This window comes from Styela clava, chromosome 2 (genome assembly GCF_964204865.1).
Source record: "Styela clava chromosome 2, kaStyClav1.hap1.2, whole genome shotgun sequence".
Lineage (NCBI taxonomy): Eukaryota > Metazoa > Chordata > Ascidiacea > Stolidobranchia > Styelidae > Styela > Styela clava.
In genome coordinates, this window is record NC_135251.1 from 21,902,708 (window position 1) to 21,922,822 (window position 20,115).

General features: G+C 35.3%; 3 protein-coding genes and 2 long non-coding RNA genes across 5 annotated transcripts; 1 reads left to right on the forward strand and 4 right to left on the reverse strand.

Moving 5' to 3' along the window:
* Nucleotides 1-681: 681 nt before the first annotated feature.
* Nucleotides 682-2,899, reverse strand: LOC120335706 (GPI-specific phospholipase A2-like PGAP3). The gene is made up of 3 exons (XM_078109668.1): nt 2,718-2,899; nt 2,152-2,270; nt 682-1,565 (listed from the first exon to the last, which is right to left on the reverse strand). The coding sequence occupies exons 1-3, from the start codon at nt 2,817-2,819 to the stop codon at nt 791-793; spliced, it is 996 nt and encodes a 331-aa protein (XP_077965794.1). The 5' UTR covers nt 2,820-2,899; the 3' UTR covers nt 682-790.
* A 1,029-nt stretch (nt 2,900-3,928) lies between these two features.
* LOC120336252 (serine/threonine/tyrosine-interacting-like protein 1) lies at nt 3,929-6,818 on the reverse strand. Its single transcript, XM_039403884.2, has 7 exons — nt 6,614-6,818; nt 6,084-6,245; nt 5,738-5,874; nt 5,446-5,591; nt 5,122-5,222; nt 4,544-4,656; nt 3,929-4,173 (listed from the first exon to the last, which is right to left on the reverse strand). The coding sequence occupies exons 1-7, from the start codon at nt 6,714-6,716 to the stop codon at nt 4,042-4,044; spliced, it is 894 nt and encodes a 297-aa protein (XP_039259818.2). The 5' UTR covers nt 6,717-6,818; the 3' UTR covers nt 3,929-4,041.
* A 102-nt stretch (nt 6,819-6,920) lies between these two features.
* On the forward strand, nt 6,921-8,225 carry LOC144419937 (uncharacterized). Its single transcript, XR_013474387.1, has 2 exons — nt 6,921-7,236; nt 7,939-8,225. It is a non-coding gene; the product is annotated as an uncharacterized LOC144419937 (long non-coding RNA).
* A 260-nt stretch (nt 8,226-8,485) lies between these two features.
* On the reverse strand, nt 8,486-9,940 carry LOC144419936 (uncharacterized). Its single transcript, XR_013474386.1, has 2 exons — nt 9,618-9,940; nt 8,486-8,991 (listed from the first exon to the last, which is right to left on the reverse strand). It is a non-coding gene; the product is annotated as an uncharacterized LOC144419936 (long non-coding RNA).
* A 587-nt stretch (nt 9,941-10,527) lies between these two features.
* LOC120336251 (N-acetylated-alpha-linked acidic dipeptidase 2-like) lies at nt 10,528-19,313 on the reverse strand. The gene is made up of 15 exons (XM_039403881.2): nt 19,120-19,313; nt 17,580-17,758; nt 17,360-17,469; nt 16,904-17,030; nt 16,534-16,713; nt 16,034-16,223; nt 15,200-15,285; nt 14,683-14,885; nt 14,096-14,334; nt 13,881-13,971; nt 13,464-13,716; nt 13,056-13,137; nt 12,043-12,135; nt 11,847-11,964; nt 10,528-10,653 (listed from the first exon to the last, which is right to left on the reverse strand). Exons 1-15 carry the CDS (start codon nt 19,311-19,313, stop codon nt 10,552-10,554), a joined length of 2,247 nt encoding a protein of 748 aa, XP_039259815.2. The 3' UTR covers nt 10,528-10,551.
* Between the last annotated feature and the right edge of the window lie 802 nt (nt 19,314-20,115).

Sequence of the window (20,115 nt, forward strand, 5' to 3'; positions counted from 1 at the left end):
TGTGCTGGATAATAGTTATCTGCGTAGAACTACTTGATTTTTCTTTTAAAGGTAATTCGTGTAATTTGAAGGTACATGCCACAATATAGGAATGAATTGACTTTGTCAAAGGCGGTCCAAATAGTATGATTCATCAGGACATGCGCTCTAGTTAAATATTGATCCTGGCTATTTCAATTCCGAATCCCAATTAAACTGAAGGCTGTTTGAATATGGACATATTGGTAATTTAGCCAAATGAAAATAGTGCAAAAAACTACATTCTTTTTGTGTAGAATAATCCCAACCAAACTCTAGAACTGAAATATCTTGATCAGTCATTTTATACCAGCATACTTGCACTCCTTTTCTGCGAGTTAATATGTATATGTTGCAGAATAACTTTGTAAAATCAATAAAAATATCACTTTACCGAATACCATTGGGGCAGAAGACTCTAATAACTGAAAATAGCTCTGAAAAACAAGAAATCTCAACGTGGTGTGTAATTTTATCATTGTAACGACAATTGCCATATCTAGGCATCATGAATTTTTCCATAAATTTACGCAAATTATTCCTCAGTCTCATTGTCCGCATTTGTTTTGATACTCTTCTATTGATAAATAAAAATCTAGCAAGCGCTACTGCTTTGTGGTAAAAATCACCTCTTTCCCTATGTGTCAACGCACAGACAATGAATTATTATCAAAATGCATAGCCAAATTTATTTTTCCCAGAAGTGTGTAAAAAGTAAATAAGATCAGTCACATAGAACACACATACTTTGCATATACAAACACCAAACCAGCTATGCTGTTTTAGTGTTTGATTGATCTTTAAATATACTACATTCATCAATTAAAAACGAATACCAAAAAAAGGGAAATATTACAGTGCCTAAATGCCATAAACAATGTGCATCAAATGTCCACCACAGTGGTACAAAATCTAACAACTCGAACGCAAGTAAGCAAGATGTGTAAACAACTATGAAAGAAGCTTTCCACTGATGGGAAAAAGTTTTTCTTGTCAACCAATGGTAAAATATCCAAGCAGCACCATTGGTGAGTCCAATTACGACATTTACAAACATATTGTAGCCATAATCAAATGTTTTGTATGTGAGATAGCTAACATGATAAATAAAAAATAAAACGAGGATAAGAGCAGCAGCGATTCGGACTAGGGTTTTTCCGTTTGTTTGATCTGGGTAGGGTACACCAAGCGAAATCCTAAAAATACAGTAGTAGATACTACATAATACAGCAGCAGTTGCAGAAAAGTAATCCATTTTTTCAGTGAATGGGAATTCCCTGGTATGAAATATAGATGACCATACCCATACAATGATCATCACGATACCCAAAGCCAAGGATGGGTAAAACAAACGATTTGTAGATGGTACTTTTGTCACAAACAATTTTAAAGAAATAATATGAGCAATTCCATTCATAACAGAAAAAATCATTGAAGCTGGTTCTTGGATTCCAAACAATCTAATGAACGGCCATTTTCCATGGAACTGAGGCACTGGCTGGTTATTTTGGGTGAAGATGTCTACCGTCTGCCACATGCATTGGTATCTGGTAAGTCAGTAAGAAAAGGGTATAGTCAGAAGGGAACAATTTAGAGGTAATATTGATTCATTTGTGATAATGATCGGCTGTAGTGGATAACAGGCTATTCATCATTTAAAAAAGATGTTTTAGTGACTGTAGGAATTCAGTTTGTTGAATTTTTGAAGTATATATGTATGTTTATTTGTCTCATAATAAGTATAGTTAAACTGAGAATTGCTAATGTTGGAGACAAGATGCATGCGCAAGACTATATTGACCTAAAACACTAATGTGCAGCATGCAACCCCTCTCATAAACATATGCAGGTGATCCTACTCCTCATTGCTTTCATATGGTTCCTTGTGAAAAACTCTAACACGACTAAAATATGTCATGCTCAAATTATCATACAAGATCTATCCAAACAAAAACTAAAAGAAGATAACTTTTGTTTAATTCAGCGTCCAAATGTAAGAATATTTTCCAATGAACGTTTCGAAATTGCTTTCGACATCCTGACATCCCCAATCACAAATTTCAAAAGAATATTAACCAGAATTCATTAGTAGCACACTGTGTTTACCCGTTCAATCGAATAGAATTACCATACCGACATTCGTCTTCACAACTCCAAAATAATAGTTTCTCTGGAAGAGGTTGATTTTTTTGAAATATTTTCAGTTTCTGCGGTCCGATACAGTCTTTTCTGATACATGTTTCACAGCACGACTGAAATATTCATAACAGTAGTCGATTTAATACATGCATTCTCAATATCGTATCTATAGAACACTAGAATGAGTTGCTCAGTAGAATAAATTACCAGAAACAGAAAAATTTACCTTTGGACAATTAAAAAATTCATGTGAGTTTATCGCATATGCAATTATTTAATATTTTTTTATCTGATTTTAGTTTATACAACAACAAATTCATAAACTTTATCATTAAATTAGCATTTAACTATGAAGTGGCGCAATGAGGCAATAAATTAAAATAAAACTTAACATTCGGAATTCGTTAAGTTACGACGTTTTTTTTTATATATATATTTTTTTCGTAATTATGTTTTTCCTTTGTGTACTTTGGTATATGATAAAATAAACTACTGACTGACTATCCATTAAAATCCAAACTCACTGGCCTGGAGCAACATGCAGTAGCGACTATACTTACCCGATATATTGTCGACCTGTCTCCAAAAGATGCATTCACTCCCAATACAGACAGGACAAAAACAAAAAATACAGATACAAAACAACCTCCGACGGAAACCATTGTGCTGGAAGTTCGTGCCCAACTTTGGGACACAGTTGCCCCAATGCCCGTTCCCAGGCACGGAATGATTCCACTTGGTGACGCCTTACTTACTTACTTGAACTCATTTTTTCGTAAACTTGCTGCACATAACACCTATTTTCGGTCTAAGAAATAAAAATAAATGATTTCAATACTTAACAATATATAACTAAACTTATACTGTGAAACCAAGATAACAAACAATGGAACACTTAAGTCAATGCTTCCGAAAACAAATAAATAACTAATCCATCTCCCCCGGGATAAATATGTAAATCCTACTTTAAGATTTCAGGAAAATGAATGATGAATCCTGTTGTTAATGTATATATTTGTTTATTTTATTATTTAATAATCAAAAATCCATAAAAAAAACGAAAAGAGCAAACAGAAATCGGAGCTAGTTTAAAAGAGATACATATTTAAACATTTAGGATATGCGTGTCTTTTTTAATCAAATAGATTATCAAGCCATTGGGGTTACCTCCAAGCACATGTCAAGGTATTTCGGTTTGTGATAATATGATCATCAAGGTATTGTTGTATTACTCGTCGTCGCATATAGTCAAGTTTTATTGCTTGTTACGCAAACCTCCCATATATAAATGTAACATGGCTGTTCGCGATGAACGTATTGTTTCTTTCTTACACGTTTATGTGAACCACGAACATTTCGTTCCAAACATGTGCTTTTGTATTTACTGTGTTCGGACAACGCTTACCATCGAACGATGAGTATCCCCTATCCGGTATAGGTTTCATTCTCGTGACAATTCGTAAAACTCATAGTCATTGCGTTGGCTTAACCGCTGGTCGATTATGACTTACTTGCCGGTTCAAGCAAGACATAGCATACCGGTATGCAACAATTTTCCTAGATAGCTACTTCCATAGTCGACTTGACTGAATGATTTTTATCCTATGTTTTCATAATTATACTTGTTATCATACTTATTATGTTTTCTAGTTGAAAAATTAAATAAATACGACCTGTCTCCTCATTCTCGACCAAAATGATGAAATTATTTTAGATTCTTCTCTTTTAGTGACTACTGTAAATATATACTGAAACCCATTTATTTGCATTAAAAAAATTATTAGTTTTTATCAATAACTTTTATTGTGCATACCATTTTTATGAAATTGAAAAAGTAAAAAAGACATTGAAATACTAAAAATATTGTGCAAAGAAAGTGCCCCATCAATAGTTCGGATCATCCACATTTGTCATTCTGTTCTCATGTAACTTCTCTTCATAATCTGATAGTTGCCGCACAAGTCCTCTGTTTAGTCTCACTGTAAATTTGCAAGTCTTGATGTGACGCCATGCATCCTGTAAGCAATGAAGTCAGTTGTAAAATTAGTATATATTAGGTCAGTACATCGTACATACTTCGCAATAGTGGCACAACTGCCAACAATTACACTGTTTCCATAAATATGAAGAAAAGAATTTCTGATTTTCACAGCTGCGAAATGGCTCTTGTAAATTATGTCCGGTTAGGCTTTCCCCAAATTCATCCACCACGAACAATTAATTTGCTATAATCTGGACTGGTACAAGACGGGGAGATTTGATTGCAGAGAAGTCAAGTTAAATACATCTCCCAGGTAAATGACAAAGTCAAAGTACAGAAAAAATCAGAAATTAAACGAACTGCATCAGAAATACAGTCAAAGGAAGTCACAAAAAATTCACTAACCTTTAGGGGCCACTTGTAATATGTCATGAGATATGCAATGCATGCAGCAGCACTTCTACTGATTCCTCTGTCTGACCAAACCAGCATTGTTCTTAATGTTTTGCGATTATTGGCTGCAATGAAAAATTGATTTGGTTAATCTATCACAGTAAATTCTCTTGCTGCGTCAATAAGCATTCTTGGCATCTCTTCCTCTGCAGAATGAAGTTTGCTTATTGGACTTTGATCCTGTCACAGTCTAAACTAAGTTTTCTGTACTCATTCATTGTTAAAATTTGGCCATGGATATTGCCCATAGAAATTCAATGCCAAATGTTTTTCCGAGAACTTCTTTTCTACCAATGAGGTGTTTTTACGACTCACACTGTCTCGAGTCCTTTATTATGTCAGTCGATATTTGATCAATTCTTAGTATCTTTAGCATGTTATTGACTGAGGTTCCACTCTTTGGCGAGTGTACTCGTATTTGAATTAATTGTGGTGGACTTGCTAGAAAATAATACTGACCCCTTTGTTCGGGAATTTATGTAAGTTTTGTAATTTTTTTAAATCCTAATACCAAATATCACGCATCTCACCAATGAAATCAAGTATTCTAGGGATATGAGAACTAAAATCTGCTTCACAATTATCTTCAATCGGAATTTGTAAATAAGTGCTTTTATCTTCTCCAGTAAAGCTAAAAAAAATATGTGTAAGCATGTAGATTGATAGTGTTGTATGAATTTATTTTAGTTTAGTAGAGTCTTATTCAATTAGCTAGAAAGGTCAAAGCTTAAGACGCTCATCAAAGGTGTAATGAACTACGATCTACAGCAAATATCAAAAGTGTAAAAGATGGATATTTTTCTATTGATTCAATTTTTATCTGACAAGAAGGCTGAAACAAGAAATAAACCTACAATGCATCAGTTGAGTGAGACATATTTAAATGTGCTTGTATCTTGAGATCTTTGTGTACTGTCTTACTGCAAGCTTGGTCTTTTGTTCCAATATATAATATACTAGGCAGTATTTCACACGGATATGTGTTCAATACATCCAGTTCCTGGAATAAACATCTTTAAATCAAAAAATACTTATAAATTATTCAGAATTATATAAAGAGCAATATTTGAATTGAATTACAATACTAGAACTGAAGAAATATAGCATACTATTAGATAAGAATGTTTCTAAGAATAATAAAATTACCTGAGGAAGATAAATGATTTTTTGTGTTCGGAGAAATGGATACATCGCTGAAAAATCCTCATACCCGCCACGTAAAATTTTCACCGGATTTTTACTCCCATTTCCTGCCATTGTTGATGCACACTTTACTGCCCTGCCTGAAGCATATCCTCAATTTGAAATTGTTCAGTGGGAATATTTTAGAGAAATCAGAAGTATTCACAACATGGCAGTGAAGTTATAAAATTATTTTGACAAATACGGTTGAATTGTAACCTGCTGTGAAAATTTTCACTAATTCATATGTTTTATCATTTGTTTTGCATGCACCAAATTCATAGCAAAGAAAGTACATCGATATACAAACCTTTTTCTCGTAACGTTCGACAATTACTGTCATAAACAATCACATGAGTTTTGCATTCCAATTCAGCATCATATGGAACAGAAAATATTTCATCCTCACTGCAAGGTGCCCGTTTTGCACAGATGACATGACTTTCATCATATTCCAGCTTTTTTCTTGCATCTTAAAATGTTTATTAGAGAATTGCAGTGGAAAAAAACGGGCCGATAGTAAAATTTATGATTTCTAACAATTCAAAGCAATGAAATCACTTAATCTTAACACAGAAAATAATTGAAATGAGTAATAGAAGCATCAGTACTTCACCACTCTGCCACTAGATTGAGATTACTACAGTACTATGGCTGGCACTTCTTCAGTCCAAAATGGTTGGGCCATACCCATTTGACTGCTTGATCACTACTATTATATCGTTGTACCTTCTTCTCCCACCTTCTATCCATACAAGTATAACAAGCCGTTTCAACTTATTGTTATAAGTAAGACTCATAATTAAACCTGTATCACCATAAAATTAAAAAGTGACTTACCTAAAAGCAGAAGAAAATTTGTGTCACTCAAGCATGGATACACCGTTCTTTGATTCAAAATATTATAAAGTTCTGTCGGTTCAATGAGAACAAGACCCGTCATTTCAGTATGGTCCTATAATAGTATGATGTAAAACGGAAAAACAGATCCAGGCGAAGAATGCAAGATGCACGAGATATCGGCGCGTACTTGGTATCCATAGCGATCGCAATTCACAATTAGATCATACACGGTAATAAACAATGCTCCCCTATTTTTCAATACTGGACTAATCGATTTAAGTTATGGAAAATGGCAGCAGCTTATAGAGGACTTGCACGGGTCACGTGACTTTGTTACTGGACGGCAATAAATCAAAAACGTCCATTTGGCTCCTGTCAGTTGCAAGTCGGATTATACGTTTCCGTTTTGTTTGGCTGTTGAAAATGGTTATTTCATATTGTTCCGTTGGCTGTACGTATAGTATAGACAACGAAATGGATCTTCAGTTATATTACACTGTTTTCAAAAGATCCGGAACGTCGCGCAATGTGGATATTATCTATTGGCAGGACTGCTTGGTGTGAAGTCCTGAAGCCATCTCACTTGTGTTTCACTGTTTGCGGACAGCACTTCGTTGATGGTGAGTCATCATGTGCCGTTATCAAATTTTAAAATATTTATAAGCTCCCTCATTTCAATTGAAAGAAGATGACAAACTACTGTTATTGGTAGGCATAGGCCTACTTGAGACTTGACTCGTGTAAGGTATCAATCAATAATTGCCATAAGGTATTGTTTTCCTAGTTAGCAGGTAATCTATTAGTAAGTGTGAAAAGTTGAATAGATAACTAAAGTTTAACGCCAGTGCTAATGCAAAAAATAACCAGAATTCAATTGAATTCTCCATCTATGAATACACTCGCCACCGAATCGCTGATCCCCCTGGGAGTTTCACAGGTTCCAATCCCATGCGGGGATAGTTATGTGCGAGGGGATTGCAGCTTTCCTTCCACTGAGGGTGGTTCACACGACCGCTGGTCGATTACGACATCCCCCACCATCAAGTATATGCTTCTAAAACAAATAACTGGCTAACTAATCCTGACATAGAATGGTAATCGTACGATGTTGCACCTTGCAATCTGTCCCCAACCACAGATAAATTCTATCCTGAAAGCTACCCACATTGGTAGGCATAGTTGCGTTTTAAATTGAAAGAAATCTTCATTAATGGTCAGAAGGTGTTGTCTGATTGTTTTGTTATTTAGCAGGTAATTTATTACTGATCTGATACACAAACTTGGCACTGTCAAATGATGATTAGTGTTTAATTTATTTTCAGGAAAAAGGGAAGATAATCCATTATCAGCTGCTTATATGTCCCATCGATATTTGAATTTTTGCCATCCGCAGAGAGGAAGAGAATAGTTAGTAAAAGGGGTATTTTGAAGAAAGGCAAAAGGCAGGACCATTTCAACAAATTCTGTCAACTTGTATGCGTTGCAATATTAATTTGCAGTTGTTAGCATAAACATTTAATGTGTCTTTCGACTAGACCTAACACACTTCAATAAAAGCCGCCTACACCCCTTTTCACAAGAACCATAATGCTGTAAAATATTTGATAGAAATTCCCCCCCCCCCTACATTTTTTACTCTAAATTAGGGAATGTTACTTCCAGGTTACCTCCTGCCTGTGGAATCAAAACATTAGACAGATTGGTGTACTGTGCGCATTCACAAATCTTTGCGAATCAAGTGTGCCTTTTGACTAAAGAAAATTTAGCATTGAAATGGTCAATCTCAATATCAATCTAGTATCTGCAGATAATACCAATTGTTTTTTAAAAATACATTTTTGATGTGCTTTATTTTTCAAATATAATTTATAATTACTGTAAAGTGTGTGATATATTTGGTACCATGAATACCATTTGCAAATTAGCTTGGGTTACATCCCTCTCAAATAAAAGTTTAGACTCTTAAGTCATATCTCATAATATTCTTTAAACAAAAGGTTGCGGCTAGCCGGCTACCCATCAGAATTTCCTTTCAGATCACAAAGTCGCAATATTACGCCTCGCTAAGTTTCATTGGCAACTGTATCTGGTTGTAGTATCGGTGTCCAACTTCAGACTGAAACCTTCACTACCAGACCCACCGAAGCAATTTTTTTCCTGATAGGGTCGTCTTAAAGTTGCTTTCGTTAAAGCACAATGGACACTTTATCTCCACCAATCCACAGTAATCACAAGTTACTTTGTCATTACGATAAGCATCAATAAATGAATACTGAGGATGTATTTTCAAGTCACGCAAGCTGAGGTCTTGTGCCACTGTGGTCTTGTTGCAACTTATACTTTGCCATCCATCTATTCCATGGTCGCACCCATATCTGTAAGATAATGGATACAGATAAGAGTTTTCATAAAATCTAACGATCAAGGAGTGTGAAATTTAGGTCCATATCCCACCACAGCCACTATAGTCGTAAATGAATTTGATTCCGGGTAGCATATCTTTTTAACCAATGACAATAAAAAGACATTTTGGATCAGTTGTTGGGGGGGGGGGGGGGAGGCGGAGCCAGTTATTTGTTCTCAGAAGCATGGACTTGGATGGTGGGGAAGGGTCGTAACCGATCAGCGGTCATGTGAACCGCTGGTGATTGAAACCTGTGAAACTCCCAGGGTGATCAGTGATGCGGTGGCGAGCGTATTCCTAGATGCCGAATTCAATTGAATTCTGGTTATTTTTTGCATGACCACTGGTGTTAAACTTTAGTTATCTATTCAACCTTTCACACTTAGTAATAGATTACCTGCTGATTAAGGAAACAATACCTTATAGCAATTGATTATTAATTCCTTACTGTCTTTCACAAGTCAAGTCTGCAACTGCAAGTACTGAAGTAGGCCTACTAATAACAGAAGTTTGTCATCTGCTTTCCATTGAAATGAGGGAGCTTGTGAATATTTAAAGAAATTGATAACGGCACACTATCACTACATTATCACTCACCATCAACGCAAACAGTGAAACACATGTAAGATGGCTTCTGGACTTGACACCAAGCAGTTCTGTCAATGCAATAGGCAATAGATGACATCCACATTGCGCGACGTTCGGATCTTTTGAAATCAGTGGAATATAACTGAAGATCCATTTCGTTGTCTATACTATACGTACAGCCAACGGAACAATACGAAATAACCATTTTCAACAGCCAAACAAAACGGAAACGTATAATCCGACTTGCAACTGACAGGAGCCAAATGGACGTTTTTGTTTTATTGCCGTCCAGTAACAAAGTCACGTGACCCGTGCAAGTCCTCTATACTAAGCCGTTACTTGTTTCTCAACTTTCTGTTTAACTTTTCAGGTCTCGTTATTTTTTCCGAAATTTTGCTGCTTTTCGCCAAGTTTCTATTCAACTCGTAGCATCTGGAGCAAACTGGTCGGCATTGGTGTCTTGGCTTATTTAATGTATTACGCACATATGTCTAAGCTGATTTCTTATCTTTTAAATTTACCGTATTTTTTTCGGCAAATTTCGGATCTGTAGGTTAATGACAAAATAGACAGCAAGTCATTCCATATATAGCTAATTCAAATTCTCTCGATGTGACGCACCTTATCAATTTCCTTTGTAGCCACAGGCTTCACTGTGTTAATTTGTTCATCAAACAGAATGCACAATCGATCTATATATTTGTTAGTATTTTGTGAACATTCTGGAATTGGGCTAATTGATTGTATGATTACAGGTATGCCTATTTACAGGTATAAATATGAGCAAATGAAAGATCACAAAACTACAGGGGATTTTTTTTATCATAAAATGTACAAAGCTCTTATTTGATCTTCAGAAATTTGAATGATATTTATAGCCTACTATCTTATAATGGTTGAATCTTCATATTTCTTAGTACTTTATTCTGTAAACATATATGTTCTATTTATTGTAATTGGAGTATCCTTTAACTGGAACAACTTCACGTAAAGTAGATGCAGCTGAACCGATGTGATACAGAAGAATAGAATACTGTCTTTCGACCTGCAATAAAATGCACATGAGACATCAGTTATATCTTTTACAGGCAGTTGAGTCCATCCAAAAAGAAATGTTGTCAAAATTTTGATAGCTTTGAAAAATAAATTTCAAGAAATCGAAATCAATTAATTAGTTGCCGTTGTTCACATGAAAGATTGCAACTTTTTGGGATTGCAAAGTACACTGTTGGGCGACATATTTTTTATTACGCTCTTGCTAAGGAGAGAACATATAGCCTAGTATTTCATATTCCACCCACTGCATTTAAAAAACGGCTTAGGTATAAGCTATGCTAGAGGAAGTCATTTTTATTTTTGAAATTTGCCAATGGATAAAAGATGGAATACAGATTGAAAACCCCCTCAAATTAATGGTCACTACGAAAATGCGAAAACCATTAAGCCTGCTATATTTTATATATGCGCATATTTTAATTATGTCCAAAACTAATATTTGTGCATTCGAAATCTAGCTATCACATACTATCGAACAAGAGTTTCAATGAAAAACATATTTTAGCCTGAATAAGGAAATTTATATTATCGAAACTAGAAATTTATTTTTGTCAAAATTATAAATCAATTCTGAGGTTCAATCACTCGTATTATTATTTGGGTACAGTACTAGGGTTGCCAATCATCTATTATTTCAAAGGACAATCCTTTAATTAAGCTTCTCGGTCCTTGTCCTTTTTAGCATTTAGAAAATATGGTAATTGTCCTTTATTCTTTCCAACGTCGTTTTGCCCGATAGTTATAGATAGTACTGTATTTGATATTGTTCCGTTCTTAAAAAATCGCCTCCGTTTATGTATTTGGAAGCCTTTGGTCCACCTCAAATAGCCAAAAAAATACCAATTTTTTTAACATTGTTTGGGTCAATGTTAAATAAACATTGAATAAAAAAAACACATGAAGATTGTTTTATTATATCTTTTTAGCTTGTATATAATTTTTTTTATTTCATTGTTTTATATTGTTCTTTCCTGCAAGTTACAGAATAAATAATGACGGTAATCTATGTCCTTTTTTGAAACTTTTCATAGTTGGTAACCCTAGTACACACGTGGCTGGTAAACTGGAGTATACAGATATAGCGTGAGGTAAGATAGAGAAAATAATTGAAACAGTTACAAAAAGAGAACTATACTTTGCCCGGACCACTAGACTGCTGGACAACATAAAGAATGAAAATACCTCTCTCCATCTATCAGCTTGATTATTGTCCGCTTTAATGTCAAAAAGTGAGTCCACTAATCCTGGAAATGCTGAACTTGCGTATGAATCGTGGAGACCTGGCGCATATATAACGTGCCTATGTTGAAAAATATATTCTGTAGTTTCTGTGAATTTGTCTGAAGTTTAAGAATGTCCATGATTTTGAATTCCATACCTAAAATTGATTCTTTCTCCAATTCCATTCATATCTATAAAAGCTCTGTCCAATTGCATCAGCTGGTCGTTGATTGCTCGGACTTTCAGTTCGCTGAAAAATAGGTATATGGTGAAAGAGAAATTCTCGCAAAAATCTTTTCTTGGATGATTATTATGTGGGCGTCAAGGACGAGTAGGCTACAATAGCGTGAAAACATTGTATTTGAAAATCGGTTGCGAGAGTTCGTGACGAAAGGTTTGCGAGCAAGCGCATAAACTGAAAAGGCCATATTAGGATCAATCGAGTTTTAAGTGATCTCGTATGGGGCTGAAACATAAAGCTAACCTTATTCTTGTTACTGATTTGTAATATGGTCTTATTATGAAACCAATCCGAAACTGAATTCAATTAATCCATATGAACTACCTTCTGAAAAATGCTCTCTTATTTTATATTAGTTGTATGTTTTAGACATTTTTACACTTTCTGAAATTTACATGAATCACTACAACTGGTACAGTTTTAACAAAACTAGATAGCGATCGGAGACCGCCGATACATCGATCTTCCGCATGTTCAATATTTTACTCGACCAGCCCCACAAAATCGAAGCGGCGTGTAACCAAAATACCTAAACCCTCCAAATTGCAAACAGGGCATTGTTACGCACACCATCCTTCGCAAAAGATTCTGATTCGCATAGGTAAAAAAATCTAAAAAAATAACAAACGATGAAAGTAAGTGGATCCCCCAAAACAGAAACTGCGGTTTTGATTCCTTCGCTCTGACTCAATAGCGATACCACGTGTCCCAGCACTAATTAATCAAGAACTCGCTAATTATACGACATAATTCATCCAATAGACTTCTGGTCCGAGATATGATGAATGCACATGCAAAAATTGGAGCAGATTCAACCTCGCTTTCGTGAGATATCGCGTAATATACGAAAGTGTCTAACAGACAAATACCTATCTACATATCAACATACCGATCGAGATCGATAAGTAATAAAAACTGTAAACGCTTACTTCGTCATGTCAATCTGTTTAATTTTATTATGAAGTTCTTTTGCCGCTGCAGTAAAGTTCCCTATTGCGTAATCGAACTGTTCTGAATAAAAGGTATAAGATTGAAAGGCTGTTTTGGTGAATGCTATTGAGTCTAATTGTAGATATGTATTTATTTGTAGATGTATATAAATATGTAGGCTATATACATATTTAAAAGTATTGAAGTCTTCAGTAACCAATTTAATTTAACCAATAGCCGCGGTCCTATCCACACAGTAGGCCATTCAAATGTCGGTTGAGTCCATACGTCTACTCTACCATTGTTTTTATAACTTACTTTTTATAACATGAAATGTTTAAAAGGCTCAAGCTACTGTTTGCTACGTATAGTTGCAAAAACAGCGTATTTAATGTTATTAATCTTACTCAAATCAAATCCATGTTCAACTAATAGCTTTTTGTAATGTGCGATGAACGAGTTTTTGTCTTCCTGAAGTTTTGCTGCGTAATCTTTACAGTTGAGTGGCAAAATGGGAGAATCTATTAATCGACGACCAACTTCTCCGATTAATTGCACTATAGATTTGCTGAATTTGAAATCTGGATCAACAAACTTTTTCACATAATCGAAGGTTTCGTATACGGAATGGTACACAGGATAATACGAAATTCCAATAGACTGAAATAAAAACAAGTATTAAAGTACTGCTTCATATTACTCGTTCAGTATAGATTGAGTAACAAGTTACGCAGGCGGTTTTAAGCTCGGAACACTATGCGATTGTAATTTGATATATATATATATATATATAATTTGCACAGAAGAACTTATTGGAAAGTTACCTCGTCATAAGTATAAACTGTCGAGAGAGATGAAACCCCAGCTACCTGAACAAATGGCGTGAAGTCGCTTCCGGATCCTAGTGTTTTTATTCTAAAATAGAAATATCGTTAAACAAAAATAGAATATTTTAGATACTGAAGAAAAAAAAACTTTTCACCGGTTAAAATCTTTGGCTAGAGTTATCTTATCACAGAATGTGCGAAAGCAAACTTACAGAGGAACACTCTGGGGATCACTAGGGTCCTTCGGCAACCTGTGCGCCCAAGTATCATACATTGTATATCGACCCTCGGTGATTTCACTTTCATGCGGTGTTGGTATGGTTTTTGATGACTCTAAGATAACTTCATTTAAATTAGGTGATGCTAACATATCCACAGTATAGTTTCCAATTACCGCTAAATCGAGGTTTAAATATGCAACTGATCTTGACGTTAGAAGCTTTTGAAATTCCTGCAAAAATATGATCACTGTCTTGTTATTAAAATAAATTATATAGAAATGATATTTTTATACAGGTAAAATAATTTTTTAAAGGAAAAATCTTCAATTAAGCACTATATTTCTATTTTACAAATAATTGTGAAAGCACTGAAAGGGTCACAGGTGAAATTTAAAAAGTACAACTTTTGGTAATTTCAATGCATCTGCGTAATTAAACTTTTAACTTTTCTGTTTGAAAGACGTTTTCAATTTTTTTTGTATTTATGGCATTCCGAGCCTCCACAGGATCCCACAAACTGGCACATTCTGTGAGAATATAAATAAAGAACTCAGTTAATTTCAGTTCCTATCTCCAACCTCGACCCATTCTGTCGATCCCAATATTCCGTATTCTTCTGCTCCCCAACTACACAAGATAATCGTTCTTCTAGGTTTCCAACCCCTTTCTACAGCAGATCCCAGTGAACGAGCCATTTCCAGTAAAGCAGCTGTACCAGAAGAAGGATCTATTGCTCCAAATACCCAAGCATCTCTATGATTTCCGATTAATACGTATCGATCTAAAAAGTCGAACGGTATTGAAAATTTGTAATAGGAAATGAAAGCAAAGTTTGAAGTATTAAAGAAATATTGTGTTATTACCAATTCCGAAAAAATTGCAGTAATAGTATTGTTATTGTCTCTGGGAAAAGCTTCCAACAATCATTACACACATATAACATGGTTTGTAAGTAAATACTCAAACACACTCCCATAGACGGTTGGTATTTTAGCTAATAATCTGAAATGCTTCATTGGGATCGCGTGCATAATTGCAAGTAATAAACATGTTAAAAGTTTTTGTAGGCTGTTATTACTTCCAAGAATTATTTACCTGGTTCTTTGTGTCCTGTTATATAACCAAATATATTATGAACAACAGCTCGTTGATTTTTGGTTGTGACGTGCATCTTTATTTTACTGAAAATTGTATTGGAAGTGAATAAATATTGAATTGGCCTAAGTTCATTGTTATCTATCTATCATAAAGTTTCGTGATAATTAAATTCGGCAGCGTATAAACTTTGACGGTAAACAATGAAGGCTTGCAAATACTACTAGTAAAAATATAGTTAGAATTTAACAATAGACATATATATGGTTCCATTATGAACAATTGTATCCATACATTTGCACCCGCAGAATTTTGCACCCACATACAGATTGCACCCATGAACATTTGTACCCATGGACATTTGCACCCATGGATACTTGCACTGATGGATGTTTACACCAACGGACATTTGAACCCACGTACAACTGCACCCAAAGACATTTGCAGCTACGCACATTTGTACCGCAGGTGGATGGAAATGTACATGGGTTCAAATGTCCGTGGGTGCAAATAATCGTGGGTGCAAATGTTCACGGGTGCAAATGTGCTTGGGTGCAAATGTACACGGGTGGAAATGTTCGTGGGTGCAAATGCACATTGATTCAATTGACCGCGGGTGCAATCTATATGCGGGTGTTAAAAGCTATGGATGGAAATGTGTGGGTAAAAATGTAGGTAGGTGCAAATGTCCTGTGTTCAGTTTACGGGTGCAAATGTACGTGGGTTCAAATGTGCTGTCACCAATATATTATATTTGATCATGCAACTATGCCTATCATTTTACACGATATTTTATGTACATTGCGATCATCAAGTTCAATTGATTTTATTTACCTTGTTTCGTTCAATGCTCCCTCAAACCCTGGTCCCAATTTGTACGTTATATTAAGGCCCCCTCTCCATTCATTCGGAACTGCTGACCCTCCCATTCTTGATAAATATTTCATAGCATCGTCATAGCCTATTGGTGTGACAGGAATTTTTGGTAGTTGAGTTTCGTTTTCATACATTCTCCATGCCGTGTCTAGTGGGAAAAAATTTCATTTCAGCAACTTAATGGAGATGCGCAAAATTATATCTGAGAACGTTTCACCGATTTTGCTATATGAACGGATACTGCATTAAATGTATTTAGCAATTATTTGCGTATATATAGCAAACCCTTCTACTGTGATAAATATAATAAGTTTGGAAAACAAAACTCATCAACAAGTTTTCCATTTAAATTACTCCAATAAATTACTTCCATCTAAAATACTCCGTACAGTAATTAAGAACAAAATCCATGCTTTTTAGTCACTCTGTCACATGCTGAACAACTTTTTTTTACTTACCTATAGCAGGGTACTGTGGTGTTAACGGATCACCCTTCACAATATGCAAATTTCCTCTTTCGGCTCCAGTTCCAGGAAGATACCAATCATCTGGATATACTCCAGACCATGGTACGGTATAATCAATAGGATCCGAATACAAAATAAGTCCAATACATCCATTATCTTCAGCTAATATTGCTAAAAAAATCAAGGTATTTCTCAGCTGGTTATATATATATTAAATGTAAATTTTGATGATAAAAAATATTCGTTTTTTTTCTAGCTCGATAAGTAATATGAACATTTTTAACAATCAGAAGGCCAAATGCGTGATAGCCAGACTGAGAAAATTTCAATACAATACACAAGATTATAAAATAATATATACCTTTGGAGCCACGAAATATACGCCCATATCTCGATATACACACGTGACCGGAAGGATCAACTCCAAATTCCCTTTTGAGCTCTATAAAATCTTCGACTCTGGCATAATTGACATAGACCAAGTAGCCCTGTATAAATATCGCGACATTGTGCTTTATATATGAATCGGTAATTTGAACTTCTATACTTAGATTCCAAGTACGGAGTAATAGAAACAGGTTATTATAAAAGATTCAATGATCGTGATCAGTCATCACAAGTCGTGGTTAGCTTCAATGTATACATGTATGGGAGAATCAAAATAGCATAACACCAGTTTTGAAAAATACCATTGTTTTCCCATTCCATAATCCACTGCAATATTAGCAGCAATATTCGATGATATATACAAGATTACAATCATGATTAGTGTACTCGTACACATAGATATAAAGCAGTTCTGTTGCCATAAACTCACTTCGACATCACCAGTACCCGAATAGGCATTAAAAGGGTTTGTGACCTTGTCGCTTATTTGAGATTCATCTAAAATTTTTTCACTTGCTTCCGACTGATATATCTCAGTACCTGTTAGCGGAAAACAGAAGATTATCATACTAAAAGCCAAATCAGTGCCCAATGTTTTTCACTATTAGAAATTTACAAAAATGGCATGCGGTGTTCATATGTATACCAACCGTTTTCGAGTAGAACTGATATGATGTTTGAGTCATTTTTGTCTGGATACGAAAGCAGAACATCATAAGGATGGACTTCAACATGGAATCCATATTCTTGCCATTTCGTTTTCATATATTCAACAAGCTTAACTTCATCAACTTCCTGTCCTGCGATGTGAGGTTCCTTTGCTAGGTATCTGTATGCATGTCAGTAACATAGAACAAGTTAGCAATGTTAGTAATTTGTACACAAAAGTTCTATCGCGATGACGCCACGTAATAATTTATGTTGCATATTGGACATGAAATGTCCATATGGGTCGTTTTGTAAATCGTTGCTGATAAGCTTAATGTTGAGGCGACTATTGCTTTTATTGTTTTCAAATTGATTCTGAATTCACCAATATGAGACCCGATAAATCACCCAAAATCTTGTTTTTATTTTAAATCACGGGGAACTCTTTTTTATTCCGTCAAGCTTAATCAGCTTCGTTCAGTCTGTCCGTTGTTCGGCTCGATGACCTCGGTGCCACGCGTAACCGGCTGCTTTAACGGTGCAGATGTAACTGCACCAAGTATTGTTCTCCAGCTTTTTTGCCAAAGTTGATACAGATTAATGCAATAGGATGTATATCGGGAAACGCGGATATGAAAACGAAAAGGACCTTTACAATTTCAAACCAAATGGAATAACTCCGAATGCTCCCTAACCTTGGGTGGGAATTCAATTCCGTATTTTTTGACTAAAATTCGGCAAATTTTACTTAATCATACAGTATTTCCATAGTAAGCACAAAAATGGTAAGTACCAAATTATTGCATCACAGAGTAAATTTGATGTAGAGTGGGCCAGATGAATGGCTAATTCCAACAGCGCAATTCTGTCCTTATATTAGACACAAGGAACAAACAGGCATCATTTGTCTTTGAAACGAGGACTTCTAAGATAACGGCCCTAAAATAGGCTCGAAGACGGTTGAAGGGGAAGCTGCTCGAATTGTTTAACTACTTTATTGAGAAAATCTTTATCCAAAAGACAACTTTCATCGATTATCCTGTTGTCTGACTGATTTTAAAGGGTCTGAATCGTTAGCGAATACTCGAGTACTTTTTCTGATTCTTTACGCAAAATTTTGTTAAAATATGGAAAGATTCTTGTCCGTCGATCTTTTGAATAAACCTTTTGTCCAGTTAAAGTTCTGGCATAACGGTAACCGATACGCGACATTCTTGTCAATATAGTGGAGCATCTCTGTTTTTGAGTAACAAGCTGTGTTTCTGAAATACCTAGTTGTCCCAAGCAACATTTCTAGTCATCCTGTCGATTGCATAATGATGTTAAGGTGTTACTGTCGTCGTGAATATTCGCCTTCCCTTGATTACTGTCAACGCGTTTATGCAAAATTAAAACAGCAATATCACAATCAGAAATCAACTTACCGTGTGGACTTCGGAAAATTGAAAGTGTTAGATTGAAGATATTTTTATTGCTATGTATTCGTATTACTCAATTCAGCCTACCCTAGAGATATGTTGCAAGTATTTAGAGTAGGCCTACCTTAAGAATTCCTCTATGTTTGATTCCTTTATTTCGTCTCTAATTTGCTCAGCAAAATTGTCGGTAATTGGAGGTGGTGCTGCTGGTGGACTTTCTTCACTTGGTCGGGTAAACCATCCTATGAGAAAGCCAATCACAATTCCACCGGCAATACAAGCAATTGATAGTAAAACAACCCTATTCGTTGAAGTCATGTCGTATCGCTCTGTTCGTGGCAAAATGGATATTCGCAATATATACCTTTCAATACTTTTTGTCGAATACCAGAAATATATTCATACAGCTGTGGCAATAAATTTATGCGTTTCAAAAATAAATCCGCGAAGAGAATAACGCCCCAGAATTAATATTTAATCTAACCAAGAACGCAAACCTTTTTTCCATTCGCGGCAAACTGCATTCACATTCTTTTTTTATTAGTTTGCGGTTTCTCTGGGAAAAGAGTAATTCTATCAATAGAATGATCTTTTGTCTACATACGGGAAATACATCCGAATAAAATATAGTATTGCGCTCGTTTAATACGATTTTATGCAAAATCAGGCTGAGAGAAGTGAAACAGCTTTCGTTATGCACAAATATATTTTTGACTAAACCAATAAAAAGGCACGTTAGTTGCAGTCAACGACGCATTTTTACGTAATTGTTAATAAGCTCCTTATTGGTAGGGTTACCATATTTTTGTGACTTCAAATCGGGACGACTCAAAAGACAACGATTTTGTAACTTCACATTTTCCGATTTTACTACATAGGCCTACATTCCTACATTTAAAGCTGTCCCGACTGTCTTTATTAACCATATTGTTATCTAAATTTCATGCGCATATTCTCTGTCCAAATATCGGGTTCAGTTGGAAGGAATTGACGGTAACGATGCCGGTACAAATAATTCGAATTTAGACTAATTAGTATTGGTTTTACATGCGATACGTCTGCCATGAATGGGAATCAGCGGGAAACGAACGCATTCACCTTCAGTAAGTAGGCTAGCGCT

Excerpts from the sequence above, each read along its gene's own strand:
- LOC120335706 (XM_078109668.1), bottom strand. The coding sequence starts at position 2,819 with ATGGTTTCCGTCGGAGGTTGTTTTGTATCTGTATTTTTTGTTTTTGTC. Across the intron at positions 2,271-2,717 it reads ACAGGTCGACAATATATCGG|TCGTGCTGTGAAACATGTAT; the intron begins GTAAGTATAGTC and ends TGAATATTTCAG. Across the intron at positions 1,566-2,151 it reads AGTTGTGAAGACGAATGTCG|ATACCAATGCATGTGGCAGA; the intron begins GTATGGTAATTC and ends CTGACTTACCAG.
- LOC120336252 (XM_039403884.2), bottom strand. The coding sequence starts at position 6,716 with ATGACGGGTCTTGTTCTCATTGAACCGACAGAACTTTATAATATTTTG. Across the intron at positions 6,246-6,613 it reads AAATTTTCTTCTGCTTTTAG|ATGCAAGAAAAAAGCTGGAA; the intron begins GTAAGTCACTTT and ends AAACATTTTAAG. Across the intron at positions 5,875-6,083 it reads TCGAACGTTACGAGAAAAAG|GCAGGGCAGTAAAGTGTGCA; the intron begins GTTTGTATATCG and ends GATATGCTTCAG.
- LOC120336251 (XM_039403881.2), bottom strand. The coding sequence starts at position 19,313 with ATGACTTCAACGAATAGGGTTGTTTTACTATCAATTGCTTGTATTGCC. Across the intron at positions 15,286-16,033 it reads GGAGCATTGAACGAAACAAG|TAAAATAAAGATGCACGTCA; the intron begins GTAAATAAAATC and ends TACAATTTTCAG. Across the intron at positions 13,717-13,880 it reads CAGTTTATACTTATGACGAG|TCTATTGGAATTTCGTATTA; the intron begins GTAACTTTCCAA and ends TTTTTATTTCAG.